This window comes from Notolabrus celidotus, chromosome 11 (assembly GCF_009762535.1).
Source record: "Notolabrus celidotus isolate fNotCel1 chromosome 11, fNotCel1.pri, whole genome shotgun sequence".
Lineage (NCBI taxonomy): Eukaryota > Metazoa > Chordata > Actinopteri > Labriformes > Labridae > Notolabrus > Notolabrus celidotus.
The window spans coordinates 26,319,799-26,342,143 of NC_048282.1; the positions used below are offsets into that span (position 1 = coordinate 26,319,799).

A 22,345-nucleotide genomic window follows, 5' to 3' on the forward strand; every position below is an offset into this window, starting at 1 on the left:
AGAAGCAGAGGGAGGATGACAGAGAAGGGAGTAGGGTGGGAGGGAGGGGAGAAGAGGAGAGAAGAAGAGGAGGGAGGGGGGGACTGTGACGCACGCTGATCGCCTCTGCTCGCTGCCGATTGGCCACTGCCGCTGCCAGTTAGAAGGAGCTGTGAGTCAGGCAATGCTAGGAGAGCAGATTATGAAGCGGAGCTCAACCAGCGGCAGTCTCCTTTCATTGTCTCAATGGCTGCACACGCATTCCTCCTCTGCTCCCTCGCCTTGCTGTCTGTCCTCAGCCGGCCTGGGCTCTCCTTAATGGAGGAAGAGTTGCAGGTGGGACTCACCTATGACGAAGTGCCTGAAATCCTGGACCGAAGGTAAAAAATTCTGCTCACAGTGGAAATGGGGTGTAGAGGAGGAGGGGGGGAGGGGTAAGGGGGAGATGCAGGCAAGGATGCTGGGATGCTGATGTGTTCTCTGGGGGTCTTTCTTTCCTCCCTTTCTTCTGTCTCTCCATCTCACCTTGGCTGTAGCATGTGCGGTGTATGCAGGCAGTGTTGGTGTATCAGACAGAGGGCTAAGCTGCAAGGCTTTGTTTGTCTCAGTGTTGGGGACTGCATCAGACGCTGCTCATCGATCATGGATGGGGCTGTTGTCTCTATACAGTAGTGTTGGTCTGGCAGGAGGGAGCTGAATAAAGCTGGGGCAGTGGGCCTGCAGAAGAGGAACAGAGAGAGAGGAGAGGAGAGGGGAGAGGAAAGGAGAAGGTATGAGGTAAGGTAAACAAGGATGGGACGTGGAGAAGAGGAGAGGATGCATCAGGGATGGTCTGCTGGGGTCTGTTTACTGATGCAGTCATTGAGAGAGAGAGAGAGAGAGAGGGAGGGAGAGAGGGAGGAAAAAAGAGAGAGGGGAGAGAGGGAATTCTAGCCGTCCATGTCTGCATAATGCACATGCAGTCCTGCAGGTCAAATCTGGATAAAATATTCAGTGCTCAAACCTGGAGGTGCTCACAGCAGTGTCACAGGGGGACAGGACTGAGCAGGCAGCCAGGACCTTTGCCTCAGCACCAGTTTCTGCCTGCTTACAGAGACATCAGGGCAAAGAGCAGTGATACTGTGCCAAAGCCATGTAAGGCTCTTGAAACTGTGCCATGCATGGCAGCTCACACAATCCTCCATAGGGCAAATGGTTCAAAGCTATAGTGTGCTGCAGTATCTGACACAATGTCCCTTAATCACTGTCAAACAATTTGCTTGTTGTGGCACTTTCAGGACAGTCCCACACTCTTGGGAATGACAGATTATTACTGTCATGCTTTCATTTGTTACACAAACAATCCTATCTGTGTGTAAGACACAGATAACTTGGATTTACAATTCAATATACAAAGTCTCATAGGACTTCTCTCAATTCCAGCTCAATCTTGTGTTGGTAGATCCCTGACAGATCCCTATCTTAACTTTTCACCGCAGTCACTCCAACACAGAACGGCAACGGTAATTTCTCTGGGGAGCTTCGAGCCTATATCCCCTGGATCAAACTTTGCACGTAAGTCTGCAACGTAACAGTTGCAGTCCCCAGTCACAGCGCCTGTTCTCAGCTCTGACACACTCCAAGATGCTGTTATATAAGAGCAGTCTTTCATTTGAGAGGCCTTACTGGGTGCATATCACGTAGAAGGAAAGGTATAAGTGAGTTACAAGCCTCTGGTGCCAATAGGCATGTGATCAGGGGAAGATAATGACAGTCAGATGTCAGAAATTGTGACTCTCTTTTCTGTGCTCTGACAGTTAATGCAGCTGGACAAATATTAAAAGCTGAAAGTTGTGCAAAATTATTAAAAACAGTAGTCAGAAAGGTTCAAAAGTTCAGTTATGTATTCCCCTGCCTTAGTATCTCCATTTGGCTTTATCCAACTACTTTCTAGGAAATGTGTTAGAAGTACTTAGATGTCTTTCCAGGAAAATTTTGCCAGGTTAAAAACTAAAAAATTGCAGCTCAAGAGGTCGTGAATAACACATTTTTATGTAATCGTTATAATCTGCATAGTTGTAACATTTATAAAACTATCAAAGCGTAACACATTTCTGCTGATGAATAGAAACATGATCCAAAAAAAGGGCACAGATTAGAAGCCCTAAGTCTGAGTTGTCATTTTGGAAATGACCTCTTCAATCATCCGCTCTGAGACTATCAACAGGAAAAGATAGATAATCAGAGGAACAGAGTTTAGGGTTGTTTTCAAATGAAAAATGTCGATGTTGTGGGGAAGTTTTTTTCTACTTTTTTATATAAGACTGAACGGCAACAAAAACAAAATGGATATTATGCAAAGCTGTTTACAAATGTTGTAATGAGTTGCATGAATATTCAAAAGCCTAGATGGCAAAGATTCAGGGGCCAGGATTACTGGATAACATAGTGACACACACAGCTTTTGATGTAACACTTCAGAACATGTCAGTCCAATAAAACGAATCAGGGGCAGAAATCTAGAAATCAGAACAAAATCTCAAAATATCCTTTTAGGGTTCTAATAGCAATAAAATCTGTAACCAGCTACCAGTATCCACTTAACCTTATAGGGTACATTTCTCACATAATTTTACTAAATTAAATGTTGGAATTTCTAGAATCACATACAAGGCATGCAAACTGAGACCTAAAGAGGTCAAACCTGTGCTCAACCATCAGTAAAAAATGTTTTAAGGCCACAAACAGGATTACAAGACAAGCACGATTGTCTTTGTTTATGATAAGCAGTGTGAGATAGTGACACAGGGCTAAGTCAAGTGTCTGTTTAATTGAGCATTTTGTTTGTAGCTTTAGAGGTCTAGCAGTCACAGTGTGTTGTCAACCTGTTCATATATTTACCCCCTTAAAACTGTTAAACACAGACAGAAATAACCAAATATAGACACAGATTAGAGGTCAAGTATTGGATTTCCAGTAGACGATTGATGAGTGATCCCCTTACAAAGAAAGCTTAAAGGGTTAAAAGACAGCTGCTTTAACAGCCTTCTATGAAATATACATGTGCAGTTGTTTTCTTTAAAAGAGAGGACAGATCAAGTCAAAGGAAAATCATAATGATTAGAAACAAGTGTGCAATTCCCTGTTTGACTGTGGTTATGTTAGGGTGCACAAACCACCACTGATGCATCTGATCTCAGAGGAAAAGAAAGACTCAGACGACTCCAGCACTTGACCTGAGGTCAGACACGCTGAAGATTCTCTGGAATGGCAGCAGGGCTCTGAGCAGCATCTTAGTAAACTCCTAGAGCTTAATCTGCACTAATAAATCTATTAATAGGCTAGCACCTGCAGAGCGTGGGATAAGGACACGTTTACCTGCCTTGTCAGGGATGCAATAATTTAGCTAACCATTCAGTACTTTTAAATGGAGGGAATTAGAAAATACTACCTAAACAACTCCCAAAATTACACTCTAAGATTAACGTTAATGCACAGTAGGAGTTCAAACTGTTTCATGAAATACTATTATAGCTGAGTTGAATTACAAGTAAGCATATTGCAAAGAAACATGAGCACAGGAGCACATCAGTGTAGTCACTCTATTGATAAGTACAATGACTGTGGTTCTGCACCTCAAAACACCCCATTTTTAGACGCCTTTTTTTGTTACTTTTTTGAGGAAATATTTTAAAAGCACAGCAGACTACAAGAAACTAGTTTTGCATTTTACTCCGTGAAAATGAAAACGTCGTTATTTCTCATGCATACTATTTGTAGTAGTATGTAGAGGCTTGGACGTGGTGTACAGAGTCTGAGTGCAGTGGCTCAGCACTCTGTGGAAGCAGAGGCGAAGAGGATTTGTTTACAAGTTTAGAGTGCAGGAACCACACCTTCTCTCTGCGCAGCAGCACCGTCACAGATGACGGACAATAAACAGCCATCCATTCACTGGCTTGAATAACGAGGTCCAGTGGATTTGTATTGATCCACATACCATAAGTAGCATAAATGATTCCCATTAGTTAATATTTAAAGGCAGTCTGATACTCTTACAAGACTAATTGTAATCATAATAGAAAAAAAATCAACATTCAAGATAATCATGTTCCAGTACTTTGAATACATGCTGTTTGCAAACTAGCATGCATACATATTTAAGAAGAATACATGCAGAGAGAGTGAGGTGAGCCAAGGAGGGGCTCTGGCATGGCTTTGATTATATAAAGGGCCTGTTCAGCACCAAGGCTCCGTGTGACAGGCTGAACCAATGATGGGGCCGCAGCAGTCCTGGGTTGCTGACCTCGCGAAACTGGCACAGGAATAAACGGCTGGGCTTTAGTTAGCACTCACACACTCATGCTTGCACTGACTCCTCTGGCTCCTTTTCGTCCAGATGAGGCCTGGGAAGGTGCAGAGGAAGGAGTGCTAATTCACTAGCATTTGGGGATGGGCTGTGGTGCAAATGTAGCCTGATTGCAATGACACAGGACGACTGTTGCTGTGCACATGTACAGTAATGTATAGATATGTAAATCAGAAGAAAAAGGATCTTGAAGTTGACGCTTGTTAACCTTTCTGCAGCAATTTCACATATCAGTGCAGTTAATAAGTGAGCAGCAGCCAAGTAACTTTTATGCTACTGAGGTTTCAGTCACAGCTGCCAGCTGCCAAAGCTGTAGTGCTTTCTGCAGCTCTTTCATATACAGCATGCTTACCCAGCATTCACCTGGGCGAATGTAAATATTGAGTAAACTGTCATTTTGTTACCCATGAAACAATGAGAGCAGACATTACATAAAAGTCAGCTCATTGGAAGGTCTGGATGCTTGATAGCGTGGTTTACATAGACACAAAGACACACCGCTGTCCCAGGAAGTCTAATTTAGCCAATTATGATGCTGACCTGGACAAATGCACCAGAATGTAGGTTGTGGAGCTGGTACACAGGAAGAGACAGCATGGTAGCTCCCTGTTAATCATATAGATGCTTAAACTCTGCAGACAATATCATGCATTCATCATTAATTGTTTAGCCGCACAGAAGCTGCACTCATTTCATTAGGTTTAATGGGAAAACCCTGCTGATTACTCTACAGCTGGTGATCAGTCAAAATCAATGCTGTGCAACGTAATAGAAGCCTGCTTCTACTATTGCATACCATCAGCTTCTCTTACTGCAGAATCTGATCCTGTGGATGACACCATCTTTTCCTTACCTCCTTCTTTGTCTTACTCACTCACTGAGAACATTTTGTACTTTTACCAAAGAAAAATCCCAGCAACTGATTATTAACAATCTATAGGAAGAAAGAGGAGAATGTTGTAACTGTATAAACTAATGCTGCATATCATTTTGACATGATGAGATTATTCTGATATCCAAGAATATAGATCAAAGGTTTTATTTATGGCAGGATAACATTCACACTAATTTAATCCGGTACTGTCAATCTGCCCCATTGGTCTGTCAAAGTTCAAAATTACTGGATAGGTATGCAGTAATCCAGGATGTGGAGGGTTAGTTCAAATATATTAATTAGCATTTGAACTGTCCAAAGCACTGTCAGCTGTGACATCACGCCTTAATCCCTTCATCTCGTTCAGGGACTACGTCTCTCCATATTTAGGCTCCAAACAGACCTGGCCGGTGCTTACTGCTAATCCTAATCCATTTGGCACTAAACTAAATAATATTACCCAGGTGGGAACCGCACCAGATGGGTAGATAACTACTGCAGACTGCTAGGAATGATATGTCTGGCAGCCTACCCTAAACCTATCAGACACAGGACCTCCTAATACCTTATTATGTGTTTGCTGCCACCAAAGTCTGCTGACAATGTTTGGGTGTTTGGACCATTGAGGAAAAATGAGTTACATTTTAAAACAGGTAGAAAGGACCAGAAAAAAGGTGCTTAATTTCAACTAATATGAAAAAAAGATGTAGACAGCTGTGTCAGAAATATTGTGCATGGCATCCATAAATGGCACGGATGAACGAGCCAACAATACAGCCCTTGAGCCAATCAGGGAAAATGTCACAGTGACGTGATACATCGTCTCCTTGAATCTGGCAAAAATCCAGTCCAACAGTTTGAGATTTTGAGCATGAAAGCCCCATACTCTTGTCACATCATGGAAAAATGGACATGAGAATAATGGCTGCTTCCCACACCAAAAATGACTTCCATGCAACACGCAACTTTGCATCACTAATTAAAATCAAGAGTCCACTCTGTGGCATGAAAAGGTAGTATAGTGTAGTTTTTCACTGATTGTAAAGCTACTATAAGGAAATATTAAGATGCTATAAAACAGGCTGAAACTGAAAAAGATGCTTTTTAATGAGCTACAAAAGCAAAAAGAGAACATGATTGATTAGATCATTTTTTTCTACATTGTCATTATTGATGTCTGGATTTTAATTATTACTGAGAGATGAGGCAACTAACACCACCAAACAGAAACAGCCTTTTGAAACTTTTTTCCATTACAAATATTCACATTGGTTGAGACGCTTGACTGCCATCTTTTAAAATCAATAAACACAACTCACTCATGGAAAGGAGCCTTTGAAATTTAAACACATTAAATGCAGCCAGTGGTTGTGTTTACACATAAATTCTCTTATAGGCAAGTTAAACTCCTTAAGTCAAGACTCTTAACACCTCATGTCCAATTAGACATGTCAGGTTAGGGAGGAGGTGCATTATTTTCACCTGATATAACTGTTAGCTAGCTTTGTCTTATAACTGTTAGCTGTATTTTATATAAAAATAATAAAGACAGTCTGAGTGCATAACCATAGCAGAGTAACATTACTCAGACACAAGTTATTTCTAACCATACAAACTCACTTTAAAATCAACATGCAACTGTTAGCTAGCTTTACAGAAGCTAAACTCCTTAAGTAAAGATTCTTAACACCTCGTGTCCAATTAGATGTTGGGTTAGGAAGGAGGTGCATTATTTTCAGCTGGATAAAAACCTGATTAAAACGAACTGCAGACATGGAGAAGAGGATAGTTTTGTCTGATAACTGTGAGCTGTAATTTATATGAAACTAATAAAGACAGTCTGAATGTATAACCCTATATTAAATAGTTAGAGGAGAGAGGTTAAAAAAAAGTACTGCTTTGACCACAGTGGGTGCCAACATTAGCATAATCCATACGTTTCTTGCACAAGCTTTAAGCAGCTAGAATTTCCTTATCTAGCCTTTTTACTTCCAACCATTTCAGCTTACACCTTGTTTCCAATTACAAATGTAATTGGAGGTGGATATGATATCAAGTGTACCTATAAAACTCCTCTCCTCTGCAATAGCTCGGTCTAGAATTTTGTGCGGTGGATTTTGGAGAGAGCATGTGATAGTGTGCTAGCTTAGCTAAAAGGCAGCTCACTAGCTAACATTTGCATGTTGATTTTAAAGTGAGTTTGTATGATTAGAAATAACTTGTTTATTTAGTTTTGTGTGTCTGAGTAATGTTACTCTGCTATGGTTATACACTCAGACTGTCTTTATTATTTTTATATATAATACAGCTCACAGTTATCAGTCAAAATGCAGCCAGTAGTTGTGTTTACACATGGTTTCTCTTATAGGCAAGTTGAACTCCTTAAGTAAAGACTCTTAACACCTTGTGTCCAATTAGGCATGTCAGGTTAGTGAGGAGGTGCATTATTTTCACCTGATTAAAAACTAGCTAGCTTTGCCTGATAACTGTTAGCTGTATTTTATGTAAACATAATAAAGACAGTCTGAGTATAACCATAGCAGAGTAACATTACTCAGACACAAGTTATTTCTAATCATACAAACTCACTTTAAAATCAACATGCAAATGTTAGATAGTGAGCTGCCTTTTAGCTAAGCTAGCACACTATCACATGCTCTCTCCAAAATCCACCGCACAAAATTCTGGACCGAGATATTACAGAGGAGAGGAGTTTCCTAGGCACACTTGATATCATATCCATCTCCAATTACATATGTAAGTGGAAACAAGGTGTAAGCTGAAATGGTTGGAAGTAAAATGGCTAGATAAGGAAAATTCTAGCTGCTTAAAGCTTGTGCGCGAAACGTATGGATTATGCTAATTTTGGCACCCACTGTGGTCAAAGCAGTATTTTTTTTAAATCTCTATTCTGTAACTAACTAAAATAGGCCAGGGTTATACATTCTTTATTATTTTTATATAAAATACAGCTAACGGTTATCAGACAAAACTAGCTAGTTTTTATCAGGCTCTTATCCAGCTGAATATAATGCACCTCCTCGCTCACCCGACATATCTAATTGGACACAAGGTGTTAAGAGTCTTTACTTAAGGAGTTTAACTTGCCTATAAGAGAAACCATGTGTAAACACAACTACTGGCTGCATTTAGTGTGTTTAAATTTCATAGGCTGCATGTTCAGGTCATTCTCAGTCTACCCAGTGTATCTCCCCAAAAAGGCTTTTCCTACCAGAGCACAGCTTTTCAACTCAAGTAAAGAAAACAAACACAGTATCAATCACGGATGAAGGCCACACAGACACTGGCTTTTGTTGTGCTGCTTTTCCTAAAGTGAATGAAACAAACAGACTGAAATAATACATGGTGATGTCTCACAAAAGCAGATGTCGTGCTTGCTCTCACAGATCTTAGGATTTGCCTTCAACAAGCCCATTATAAGTGGCTATTGTGTGGAGATTAGTGAGCCAACCACCAAGATCATTACAGACAGAGGAAGACAGCCCGCACAGTCAGAACTCTGGATTTGACCACCACAACAAGCAAAACTGGCCATGTCAGCACCGCTAAGTAAGCCCATTGCTAGAGTATTATGTCTCTGATTAGACGGTTAAAGGGATCAGGATTAGCTTAAAGAAGTCCAAGGCTACCTAAGGTTTGGTTAGACAGAGAGGTTGACGGCTAGAACACGTGGAGGAAAAGAAAATGGTCTGTCATCTGTCTCTTGTGCACTATGTAGGCCAGTCCTACATTAAGGATCAGCCATTTAGTAAAAGCACCACACCATACAAAGACTGAAACACTGCAATGCAAAACCTATTTACTAGAAAAATCTGGGGGTAGAAATTTCTGAGTATTCTGAATATGTGCAATGTGCTGTCCAGACTCTGGATTAAATTTATTAAAGCGTGTTGTATGTATTGAAAAATTATAAATACTTTCATACATATTTCATACAGAATATACTGAAATAGCTTTACATGTCAAAAATGGTTGGTATACTTGGGTTTAATTGCACATTAGTGAACTATAATGATATGTAAATATATGTTATGAAGTGGGCATCATCATTTTTTTTTTTTTAAGTTATATTTTTGGCCCTTTTGCCTTTATTTTATAGGACAGCTGAAGAGAGACAGGATATGTGGGGAGTGGAGAGTGGGGGAAGACATGCAGGAGATGGTTGACCGGCCGGGAATCGAGCCGGCGACCCCTGCGACGAGGACTGTGGTCTCTGTATATGGGGCGCTAAGACCGCTAGGCCACCAGCGCCCCTTGGGCATTATCATTTTTTGCATTTTGTTGGATTACGAAAAAAATATGGTCACTTTTAATGTACCTAAACCTGTTTGCTTCATGGTCCCTGTGTTTGTTGCAGCTGCATTAGTATACAGTATAATGATTCTATATAAGCATCCTGTACACGTTTAAAAACCCTTTAACATTCTTCTGCTTTCCTGCAATCACAACACCTTTTTTTGTCTTCTCTTTTTTTTTCTCCACAGCAAAGCGAACCCCAAACATGCAACAAGAGTCACATCAAGTAAGTAACAAACGTGGTGTGACACCAGGCCTGATTCAATCAAACCTGCCATGGTCATTTTGATGCTGATGTGCTGGATAGATGCTCCTGACAACTGCTTTTTCCGCTCTTAATGCAGGAGACATCTTAGCCACATTTTAACACAAACAGATTTTGAAGTGTGGCGTGTGTGTGATGCAAACACCTCAGTGGCAGTTCGGAAGCGTGTGTGTGTGTGTGTGTGTGTGTGTGTGTGTGTGTGTGTGTGTGTTTGTGGCTATATTTAGTCCCTCTAACAAAAAGGCAGACAAAAAAGATGGAGACGTTCCTTTAATTTATATGGCAGCAAATTATATGTTGCTGGAACAAGATAAGGAGTATTTGTAAACACTGAATAATGCTACCTTAACCGGGAAATAAACTGCTGATGAGTCACTGTGATGACGCAAAACAACTGGAAATAGAGAGGAGCCTGAGCACCGAGGTGTATGCAGAATCGAGTTGTGCTTTTTTTGTGTGTGTGTGTGTGTGTGTGTGTGTGTGCGCGTGTCTCTGGCGTGTGTGGAATGGGCTGAACTTCATGATTATGTTGCAATCTGCAATGCAGCATTGCAATCAGCTTAAAATGTACACTGATATAATCTTTCATGGTGCAGTAAGTAATGTATGTATGTATGCATGTGTTTCCAGGTCAAGATGGTGGGTACGGATTACAGAGTGAAGAGGTTATTTTGACGCCTGAAGATGAAAACCCTCTCAGGAGAATACTGCAGGTACACACACACACTCTTTGTCTTTCCCTAACTATATCCAACACTGGGCTTCTATCTTTATCTGCACAAACACACACACACTCACACAAACACACACACTAGCAAAACAGAGCACTCAGCTGTGCTGCTTGACCTTGGTTGAGGGAATAGAGTTGGTCTCACATTCACATGAGGTTAAACATACTTACCACTCACACATACAGGGCCCACTGGAATGGAAAATTCACCTTATTATGTTGTACCAGCTGATGCATCCAGGCACAGTTACATCTGTTTCATAGAGATTAAGTCATTCCTTGCAACAACCTCTGCTGAACTAGAGTAGCCAGTTAGTGCAACCTAATAATAAACACGAAAATATATCATCTGTTAAATCGAACTCTACATTTCAAATAATTAATAACGTACACAAAAGAATAAATGTGCAATCCGTTTCATAGCTGCTGTACATTTCTTGTAAAACAGTGCTGGATTAGCCCAAATTCTCTCCAATGAGATACTGCCCTTTGAGCACAGAGATTAGAAAGCTTGAGGGGGCTGTTTGTATCTACATAGTGCAGAAATGCAGTCAGCTACAACACTTTTATGCAAATGTAGAAAGCTCCAGAGTTTCAGAGAGAAGATAAAAAAGCTGCCTGCTTGTTTGAGATTCAACAAGGGTTAATGCACTGGTATATTCAAATGTATTTTATGGTAAAAATGAGTAGCTTACTTTAAAATAAATAAATAAAAAGCTTCAGAGGGAGGCCTAGGAGGAAGTGCACCAAAGCAAGCTTGTGTTGAATGCAGATCTTATGTTGTAGAATATCTGACTGAAATGGTTGATGGTTATTGAGGCACTGGATTACTTGAATGTTGGCTCTACCGCCTTGTCCCAGTTCAGCGGCTGCATCTGAGACACGCACGCTAGTTTACCAGTGTACCACTCTTTTAAGTCGACTGGCCGTAACACAGTTTGGCTACATTTTGAGGTCAACTTCCTGGTGATTAACAGCCGATGAGACAGCACACGTGCACTATTTGTTTTGGCCGGGGAGCTCTGCTGGAACGGGGCACAGCTTATGATTTGTCTTTGTATAAAAAATCTGATATCCCCCCAAGAGGACAGAGCCACAGAATGCAAACCTATTTCTGCTCAGTCTTTGTTTGCTCAGTAACTACAGGTTCTTTATTTCTCCTTCACTGAAATCTTTGTCTTTGTCTGTTTACAGCCTTTTAAATGGCATCATGCAGGGATGTCTCACAGTAAGAGGAAGCTGCTGCAGTCTCTGATGGGGCCTTATGGGCCGCTAAGCGTGTCTTATAATGGGAAGACCTGCATTCTGTTTAAGGCGAAGCGTCTGGCAATCCGGTATAGGAACCATACCTTTATTGACTTGACTGAGAGGGTCTTCAACCCCAACTCACCTGTAGACACTAAAGGCTCTGTCTGCACCAAAGAGAAAGCGACGTAAGTCAATGTGTGAACAGAAAGCATGTTTTTGCATGGACAGAGAATTTATCTAGGTGATCAGACGTGTAATTTTATATGTGGTTTTGCTTTGCTACAGGCTTTCATTAAAGTTTGGTGATGTGGAGGATCTGCGAGGTCTAGTAATCAGGTAAAATGTATTACTTTCTTTTTATATTCATCACTTATAGCAGTCCATAATAGCATCAGAATATTGACTAAGCAGGTTTGTGAACTGTGTGCATCTAACACTGTCTCCTCTGCCAGGCTTCAGATGTCCAACACCTTTTACGAGGCAGCTGGTCAGAACTGGTTCACACTAGACAGCGTTCACATCCACTACAACTGGACGCAGGAGGCTACGTTCAACGCCAGCGAGGTCTACGCTCCTGCCACATCATCCTACCATTGCCAGCACGTCAGCAGCCTGCACAAATATGACACCCTGCTAGTGCCCAGCTCCCACACTGACACATCAGCGAACTGGCACATCACTTTCACTGATTTCCAGGTACGCTATCGCACAACTGGCCGCAGCCTTTCTTGTGCATATTTACTGTGGTATCATTGTCCAGTCTCTCCCTGTGTCCTTTGTGTGTGCATGTCTCTGTATGTTAGCCAGCCATTTCCTTTTGTGTTCCTTCTGTTTGCCTGTCTGTCTCTCTGTCTGTCTCTTACCGTCTGTTTGGCAGCCTGTCAATCTGTCTGCACACTCTGTTTAGCCATCTGCTAGGCTTTCTCAACCTGTCCATCTGCCCAGTGTCTCTGTGCTTGGTAAGCCCAATAAGAGCCAGTTGTCCTCTTTACTTCAACCTAATCTCATCTTTCCGCCTTCTCTGTGCCCTTTCAGATCCAGGCCTTCAATGTGCAGTCTGATAAGTTTGCGTCGGCCAGTGACTGTGCTACTTTCCTGACGCCGGCCATCCTGATGGGCTTGGTGACCTCTCTGATCCTGCTCCTAGTCTTAGCCTACGCCCTGCATATGGTGGTACACCTCAAGCACATCGACCGCTATGAGGAGCACAAAGCCACCGTCTACTTCCCCCGCAGTCCGGAGGCTGAGTTGCCTGACAAAAACAGCCTGTGAAGGAGAAGAAGAGCAGGAGGACAACAGGGGGGAGAGAGGGAGAGAGAGGAAGAGACAGACAAAGAGAGAGAGAGAAAGAAAGCTGTGAAGCAAAGATGGGGGGATTGCAAGTGACGACAAGAGTAAAAAAGTATCCTCCACAGAATATTTGTTCAACAAAAGACAACTTTGCCTGTTCGTATGAAAACCTTTTAAGTCTAAACTACTTTAAGTAAATGCAGACTTTGGTTGGATACTTTTTCTTCTTCTTTCCTCATTGATCTGCATCTTGGCATCCATATTTATAATAAGGCCTTTGGATGTTCAAGCCCCTCCCAGAGAGATGTCAAATGTCAAAGGTCAAGTGCGGCCCCAGGGCCCTGAGGGGCAACAGCATTTACAGGCCTTTACCCCAGTCAGCCATTAAAACCACAAAAGACTAGCACTTGTAGCTAATACAGCTAACATTAGATGCTCCTGATAATATGTATGTATTACACTGCTCTCAAGTGTCAAATTACAAGCGTCTATCACACACATTGTCTTTTCAGCTTTCATTACAGTGTACTTTGTCTAATACTGCTGCAAGAAATATACGCTTCAAACGGCCAGCTTCATAGCTGAAATAGCCGTATTAGCTGCATGCTATAAAAGGCTGGTCTATCTTGGCTAGCACAGTGTTTCCTGATGAACTGGACTATAGAGGGTTTTGCATGAGTTGCAGTTTAAAACAAAACTATGGAGCACAGTGGAAGGAGCTTGAAAAGCTTTGGAAGATGAAAAAAAAGGAAAATATTGGGAACCACTGCGCTAGCATCTGGCTGGAGTGAATGGACTCGCTCGCACTTCTGGCCCTTCAGAGCCTCTGGTGTCTCTCACCCCACCCCTGAATAAGACTGCTGCTTGGGACTTAACTGTGAAACGGCCTTTTTACAGACCAGCCAGACAAAGGGGGTTCTACAAACTAGCACAACATTGGTTAGCTGCGAAAGCACTAACAAACAAACTATCAAAGACTTAAACAAGGAACTATGCTGCACATGACTGCCCGAGTCTGAGGGCATGGCAGGAATGAGAGTCTTGTGATGACTGGTCTCTCTGAGAGTCAAGTGTTGGGACAAGAGGAGGCCGTGGGTCTTCCATCCACACCACTGGGTTTGACTGCCAAAGTGAAGCTTCACAGGAGTTGCCATAAAATATGGTGAGAGACGGAGTGAGACAATGTGAAAATGAGAGCTAACCGTTACAGCTATGTACAAAACAAAAACACATACATGTACAGAAGTGTCACTCTGCGGAGGTCTTTTTTTATATACAATGTAATCATAAAATACTATTAGGTACAGGATGACTATGCTAATCCTCATAACCAAAAGGATATTCAAAGCTGTAGATACCATTAAGATCTCTATACGATCATAGCTGTTTACTATCTTCAAATATTGCACAACTAAAAAACATAGGTACAAGTAAGACATTGTTCTATGAGGATTGGTGAAAGTATCAATGCATATGATTTTTTCTACAAAGTATTAACGTATTTCACTGTCTGTCTATTTGTTTTAACCTGGGCCAGACAATGTGCGGTCCAGTTCCATCTAACTGTAAATTACAGTACAAATTCCTACCATAGAAGGACAATACTATGGAATGCCGTCCACCCATTGGGACTTATAGATGCCATTATTATGCCAGAAGCCACACTAGCAGCAGTAACAGCATCAGTAAGTCACTACTACTGATAAAAACACTCAGCATGACAGTAAATAGATATCTTAACATTCGATATGGCAGTTCTGTCAATCTGTAGCAGTGTGAAATGTGTTCTTTGGTCATAAATGTATCCTACAAACTATGAAATGAGTGGAGGCGGTTTGTCCAAGGACGGACTGATGTAGATTGAACAATAAATGATATTCAGAGGAAAAGGAGTGCTGTGTTTATATGTTAACTGAATGTATTGTACTGAATTAAGGACCACATGAATCCCATTGCCTACTTTGCCTCGGGTTTCCTTTTAGTAAGTACAATCAAACCAACATCAAACCTGCCAAACCTAACCTCTGCAGCCAGCTCTATGTCCCCTCCTGAGTGCCATCTGCTCTGTCCTCTCACCTCTCTCTGACCTAAAATGTCTGTGCCCCTTACTAGGACAGTTTACCTTCCACACCTATCAAGTCAACAATTTCATACTTCACAGGCTATTATGATACTTTGAAAAATTGTCGGCCAAATCTCAAACCAGAGATCCAGTATCTTCTTTTTTTATAAGTCATAACTTATCATTCCAAGACCCTGACAAATATGACTTCTATCTATGCATTGCCATACAGTTCTTGCTCCAGCTGAAGTAATAGCAAACACTATTTATTGATAGTATAAACTCTGCAGGTGAACTTTGCCTGGCTGAAACATCAAACAAACCAAAATGTCATTAAGGTTTGAAACCCTCAAATAACATTTTCAGCCTCAAGTTTATAGAGTTTTTTCTAAATCACAGAGGTTAATTGAATGAAATTGAAAGTATATATAGACAGTGTCTTCAATACCCAGGGAAGTTCAAGATAGCAGGTTCATTTCTGAATGCCCTTGTTATCCCAGTTAGTTATCAGGTCTGTGGGGCCATATCTGTGTACTTTGCTGACATCTAGTGGTCACTGTTAGTCCCAGCAACTGATACTGGGCAGTATTTGGCTAGCAGCTATTACTTTTGCAAGGGATTGAAATTCAAAGGCAAGGCAAGGTAACTTTATTTGTATAGCGCATTTCATACACGGTGGCAACTCAATGTGCTTTACATTAAAACATTAAAAGCTCTGGAAAAATTCAGACAAGCATAAAAGAGCACAATTAAAATGACAAATATAACAAAACAAAGAAAAGAAAAGGAAAATTACAAATATATTCAGGATAAAATTTAAATTTGTATTTAAAGCAAGTTAAAATAAGCTAAGATAGGAAGGCAGTGGCAAATAAAAAAAGTCTTAATCTTTGATTCAAAAGAGGTGAGAGTTGGAGCGGATCCACAGCTTTCAGGGAGTTTGTTCCAGATATGTGGTTCATAATGACTGAACGCTGCTTCACCATGTTTCATTCTGACTCGGGACTGAAAGCAGACCGGTTCCTGATAACCTCAGAGGTTGAGATGGTTCATAAAGTAGCAGCAGATCAGCAGTGTATGTTGGGCCTGAACCATTCAGTGCTTTATAACCCATCAGCAGGATTTTAAAGTATCTTTGACTAGTAATGGGAAGTTCGGCTCTTTTTAGAGAGCCGGCTCTGTTGACTCGGCTCTCAAAGAAGAGCCGGCTCTTTCGACTCCCAAACAGCTCTTAATTTAGGATCTTTTGTAGCTGTATATTTTACCCTAACTTTGCAAAAACTAATGGTTTGTCTGTTAAAAACCCTTTTACATACACTGTCTTTATGAGAAGCCTTATAATTGCCTAGTTTTGTGAATTTTTTCTGTTACGAAACCATTCTTACCCTAACCCTAGGGTTAGGGTTGGGGTTAGGGTTAGGATTAGGGTTAGGGATAGGGTTAGGGTTAGGATTAGGATTAGGGTTAGGGATAGGGTTAGGGTTAGGATTAAGGTTAGGGTTAGGGATAGGGTTAGGATTAGGGTTATGATTGGGGTTAGGGTTAGGGTTAGGATTAGGGTTAGGGTTAGGGTCAGGGTTAGGATTAGGATTAGGGTTAGGGTTAGGATTAGGGTTAGGGTTAGGGTTAAGATTAGGGTTAGGGATAGGGTTAGGATTAGGGTTAGGGTTAGGGTCAGGGTCAGGGTCAGGGTTAGGATTAGGATTAGGGTTAGGGTTAGGATTGGGGTTAGGGTTAAGATTAGGGTTAGGGATAGGGATAGGGATAGGGTTATGATTAGGGTTAGGGTTAGTGTTATGATTAGGGTTAGGATTAGGGTTAGGGTTAGGATTAGGGTTATTATTAGGGTTAGGATTAGGGTTAGGGTTAAGATTAGGGTTAGGGTTAGGGTTATGATTTAGGGTTAGGGTTAGGGTTAAGATTAGGGTTAGGGTTAAGATTAGGGTTAGGGTTAGGGTTATGATTAGGGTTAGGGTTAGGGTTAAGATTAGGGTTATGATTAGGGTTAGGGTTATGATTAGGGTTAGGGTTAGGATTAGGGTTAGGATTAGGGTTAGGGTTAGGATTAGGGTTAGGGCTAAGATTAGGGTTAGGGTTAAGATAAGGGTTAGGGTTAAGATTAGGGTTAGGATTAGGGTTAGGGTTAAGATTAGGGTTAGGTTTAAGATTAGGGTTAGGGTTAAGATTAGGGTTAGGGTTAAGATTAGGGTTAGGGTTAGGATTAGGGTTAGGGTTAAGATTAGGATTAGGGTTAGGGTTAGGTTTAAGATTAGGGTTAGGGTTAGGGTTAGGGTTAAGATTAGGGTTAGGGTTAAGATTAGGGTTAGGGTTAGGGTTATGATTAGGGTTAGGATTAGGGTTAGGGTTAAGATTAGGGTTAGGGTTAGGGTTATGATTAGGGTTAGGGTTAAGATTAGGGTTAGGGTTAAGATTAGGGTTAGGGTTAGGGTTAGGGTTAGGATTAGGGTTAGGGTTAAGATTAGGGTTAGGGTTAAGATTAGGGTTAGGGTTATGATTAGGGTTAGGGTTAGGGTTAAGATTAGGGTTAGGGTTAAGATTAGGGTTAGGGTTATGATTAGGGTTAGGGTTAGGATTAGGGTTATGATTAGGGTTAGGGTTATGATTAGGGTTAGGGTTAGGGTTAGGGTTATAATTAGGGTTAGGGTTAGGGTTAGGGTTATGATTAGGGTTAGGGTTAGGGTTATGATTAGGCTAAGGGTTAGGGTTAGGGTTATGATTAGGGTTAGGGTTAGGGTTAGGTTCTTGGGTTAGAACCAGAACCAAACTCAAGCAAACAGAACCAGAAACAAACTCAAGCAAACAGAACCAGAACCAAACCAGAACCAGAACCGAACCAGAACCAAACCTGAACCGATCCAGTACCGAACCAGAACCGAACCAGAACCGAATCGGAACCGAACCGGAACCAGAACCAAACTCAAGCAAACAGAACCAAAACCAAACTCAAGCAAACAGAACCAGAACCGAACCAGAACCAGAACCTGAACCGACCCGGAAACCGAAGCAGAACCGAACCAGAACCGAATCGGAACCGAACCAGAACCGACCCGGAACCGAACCGGAACCGAACTCAAGCAAACAGAACCAGAACCGAACCAGAACCAAAGCAGAACCGAACCTGAACCGATCCAGAACCGAATCGAAACCGAACCGGAACCGAATCGGAACTGAACCGGAACCAGAACTGAACTCAAGCAAACAGAACCAGAACCAGAACCAAACTCAAGCAAACAGAACCAGGAACAAACTCAAGAAAACAGAACCAGGAACAAACTCAAGCAAACATTATTAATGTCCTCAGTGCGGGTTGGCATTGCGAAAAATCAGATGCCTCAGCTTGGATGGGCTGAACCGATTTTTCCCCTCAGAGAGTATTTGCCCTGTCTTTGATAAAACTCTGTCTGAAGGAACAGATGTAGCCTCGATACACACCCTCCCCTCCATCACCTATAAACTATATCCTCATATTTGATTGGCCTCATGGCCGCCATGCTGACCAATCAAAACAAAGTTCTGTCGTGAGGCTGAGCTGGGGCTGAGCACTGTGAGAGCTATGCGAAACGAAAAAACTGCGAGCCGCCTCTTCTGATTCACTGTAAAGCATCGTCTCTCAGAGCCCCAGCTTTTGATCATGACACATGACAGACAGGAAGCCAGTGTGAGGATCTAAGAACTGGAGTGATATGATCTACTTTTTTGGTCCTTGTTAGGACTCGAGCAGCAGCATTGTGTGACCTGCGGTAGTCTGATGGACTTTTTAGGGAGTCCTGTAAAGACAGTGTTACAGTAGTCTGCTAAAGATAAATGCATGGACTAGTTTGCTGCATCCTGCTGAGACATAAGATCTTTAAACCTTGATATATTCTTAAGAATATACTCAGAATCAATTTCAAAATCCTCCTTTACACATTCAAGGCCATCCACAACCTCTCCCCCCCGTATCTGTCTGATCTCCTCCACATCGTGACCCCCTCTCGCTCCCTCAGGTCTTCCTCCTCTCTCCACCTCTTTGTGCCCCCTGCCCGTCTCAGCACCATGGGGAGCAGAGCTTTCAGTCGCTCTGCTCCCCAACTCTGGAACTCACTCCCACCAGACATCCGAAACTCTGACTCACTACCCCTCTTCAAATCAAAACTCAAAACCCATCTGTTTCAAACTGCATTCTCTGTTTAATTTCCACTGCTTCATTTTTAACTTGGTGTTACTTTGCTTGTTGTTTTTATTTATTTTATCGTGTTGTTTTATTTATTGTGTTTTAATCTGTCTGTAAAGCGACCTTGAGTGATTTGAAAGGCGCTTCATAATAAAATGTATTACTATTATTATTATTATTATTAAGGTGATAGTAGGCTGACTTTGTAATTGTCTCAATGTGGCTGCTGAAATAAGGCCCGAGTGAAAAATGAAATTATACTTTGCCAATTCCAGTATCCTCTGAATCTCGACGTAAGTCACGGTTATTTGCCTTGCACTGTGTCACGCTGGCAGCTGCTGATCAATGACTGGAAATGAAAGCAGTGACAGCTTCAACTCTTTGATGACGCAGACCGGAAGTACGAACACCAGAACGCGGGAAACGTCTACAGGTAACTAGAATTGATCAGCTGCCTGCTACTGCTGTCCAAGAAAGAGTTATTTAACATTTAAAGAAAAGCTTCTACTTATCATCAGAGTTATCTGTAAACTGCGGGTTTCCCTGTGATAAGAGACTATCATTACTGTTAGACTCATACTACCCCACCCCAAGCTACATTTGGTGGGACCAGGGTCTGAAGGGTTTCTGGAGACGCGTACCTTAGAAAACTAGAGACAGAATGCTGACAACTTTATTTATATAGCATTTTTTATACATATAAACATGCAGCCCAAAGTGCTTCACAAAATAACAAAAGGACAGGAAACATCAGCAATGGTAAAATTAAAAAAGGCAGGATTATAAATAAATTACTTAAAGATAAAATAAAACAAAATCAATACAGTAAAGTTATTAAAATAAGTAAGAGTGGATAGAAAAGTTAAAAATAAGTTAGCGTTAACAAGATCAGAAGAATACAAGAAATAAATAGATAAATACAAAATTAAATAAGATAAATACATGTTAAAGCAATGATTAAAATAATAATGCAGTCCAGGGGTAAAAATGAATTACTCCAAATTAAAAGCCAGATTAAAAAGGTAAGTCTCAAGTTTACGTTTAAAAACACTCAGAGAGCTTGTGGTTTTGATGTCCAGAGGCAGAGTTCCACAGTTTAGGGGCATAAAAACAGAAAGCTGTCTGGCCGGTGCTTGTGTGAGACACACATGGAACATTTAAAAGGGAAGCATTCGGACCTCAGTAAAACCACTCCCAGGTTTGTGACCTAATAAGCAAAATTCATAAAAATGTGGTCATCAATGTTTGCTTGCTTGTGAATCTCACAGTGATAGTGCATGCACAACATATCACAAATGTTCATATTTGTAGCTACTATTGAAATAGTGGGGGTTCATACAAATATTATTGATCCTATAGAGACCATGATATCCATTTTTGTCTGGTTAACACATTGATGGTTGAAATACATTGCTGTAAATTTGCAGCAGACACACAAGCCCAAGCAGATAACAACATACATGAATCACAAGCTTCAACTGCATCAATTTGACTTTAAAATTATACTCAGAATTAGAATAAAGGGAGCATACCTACCTGAATGGAAAAGACATCTTTTAGACACTGTTAGATGCATCTCTTTATTTAAAAGGTGTTCCATTGCAAACAGACATGTCATATTGACTGCTGCCACAGAAGTGCAGGGTTCTGCTGTGATAACTTGTTTGACGCTAATAGATGCATTGGAATGTAATTTAATTATACATCCACTAGAGGTCAGGATAGTTTTAATGAGTAATGTTCTATGCAGTGATGACTATAACTTGAGGGGGTGTAGCTATTTTGCTTACAGGTGGTCATATATGGTGGCATTTCCCTTATAAAGCATGGCCAGGTGTCTTTTGTGATTTCATTTACTGACATAGCACCTGTGAAAAAATGCAGAAAAATAATTGTAGTAGCACTTTGGTGTCAGATTTAATACAAAAGCCATACACACAACTCGGACACAAATTGTGCTATTTAAGAATGCCATGTGTTGTATTGTTGTCAGAGGTTTATGGATCCTTAAAAGGCTGAGAAGTACGGTGGCCCTGAAGGACAAAACAAATTTACAAAAGATGAAACACTTTTATAAAGTTGGAGACAAATTTACATTTTGGAGAACATTTTTACATTTTATAAAACAAAATTACATCAGCAAAACACTTTTACCAATGCCAAAACATATTTACATTTAAGGAAACAATTTTACAAACGACGGAACACTTTTACCGTTTAGTCTGACTCCGTTTAGACTGAGGCTATGTGGTCTGAGGCTATTTCATCTGAATTCTGACACACGATGAAGCTTTTCCGGAGACATGATGCTTTTTCATCTGAGGTCTGACACCTCTCTCTGAGACCCGAGGATGTCCTAATATGTAACCCATGTCCATCTCCGTTTGGTTTCTCTCCATCAAAACAAACGAAATGACCCCTCACTCGATCACTTCCAGATCACTTCCGGTATTTGGTACATTCCCTTTCCGTAAAAATGAAATGTTAATTTGTTTAAGAAATGGTAAAAGTGTTCCGTCGTTTGTAAAATTGTTTTCTTAAATGTAAATTTCTTTTGTTCTTGGTAAAAGTTTTGCTGACGTAGTTTTTTTTTTTTTTTATAAAATGTAAAAATATTTTCCAAAATGATATTGAAAATGAAAATAAGTTTGTCTCCAACTTTGTAAAAGTGTGTCATCTTGTGTAAATTTGTTTTGTCCTTCGGGGCCACCGTAGAGAAGAGTTCAATCTTATAATGAAAAAGCCACGTTTTGTAGGCCTGAATGTGCCTTAAGAAGTTATCTTCAGCTTTGCCTTACATTTGTTCATAATTGTTGTACCTTCACTTATCATGCTCTAGATGGCAGTATTTACTTGGTCACTTTTTTGCTGCCACTGGATGTGCTGTAAATCCCTATAAATTCATAATTAATCATTAAGAACTGCACACACTGACAAATTATGAGAGCCAAAGTAGTGACAAAATAGTAAATGGTGTTGAAGTGTTTCATAGGGTTTCATGGGCAGTGTTGGTGACCGACTGCTGTAAAAGTAACTGGAATCATGGCAGCATCAGAGCATC

General features: G+C 41.0%; 1 protein-coding gene across 1 annotated transcript; it reads left to right on the forward strand.

Moving 5' to 3' along the window:
- Nucleotides 1–136: 136 nt before the first annotated feature.
- Nucleotides 137–14,937, forward strand: atp6ap1lb (ATPase H+ transporting accessory protein 1 like b). Its single transcript, XM_034695102.1, has 7 exons — nucleotides 137–359; nucleotides 9,704–9,741; nucleotides 10,411–10,493; nucleotides 11,705–11,943; nucleotides 12,044–12,094; nucleotides 12,211–12,454; nucleotides 12,794–14,937. Exons 1-7 carry the CDS (start codon nucleotides 226–228, stop codon nucleotides 13,028–13,030), a joined length of 1,026 nt encoding a protein of 341 aa, XP_034550993.1. The 5' UTR covers nucleotides 137–225; the 3' UTR covers nucleotides 13,031–14,937.
- Nucleotides 14,938–22,345: the final 7,408 nt, after the last annotated feature.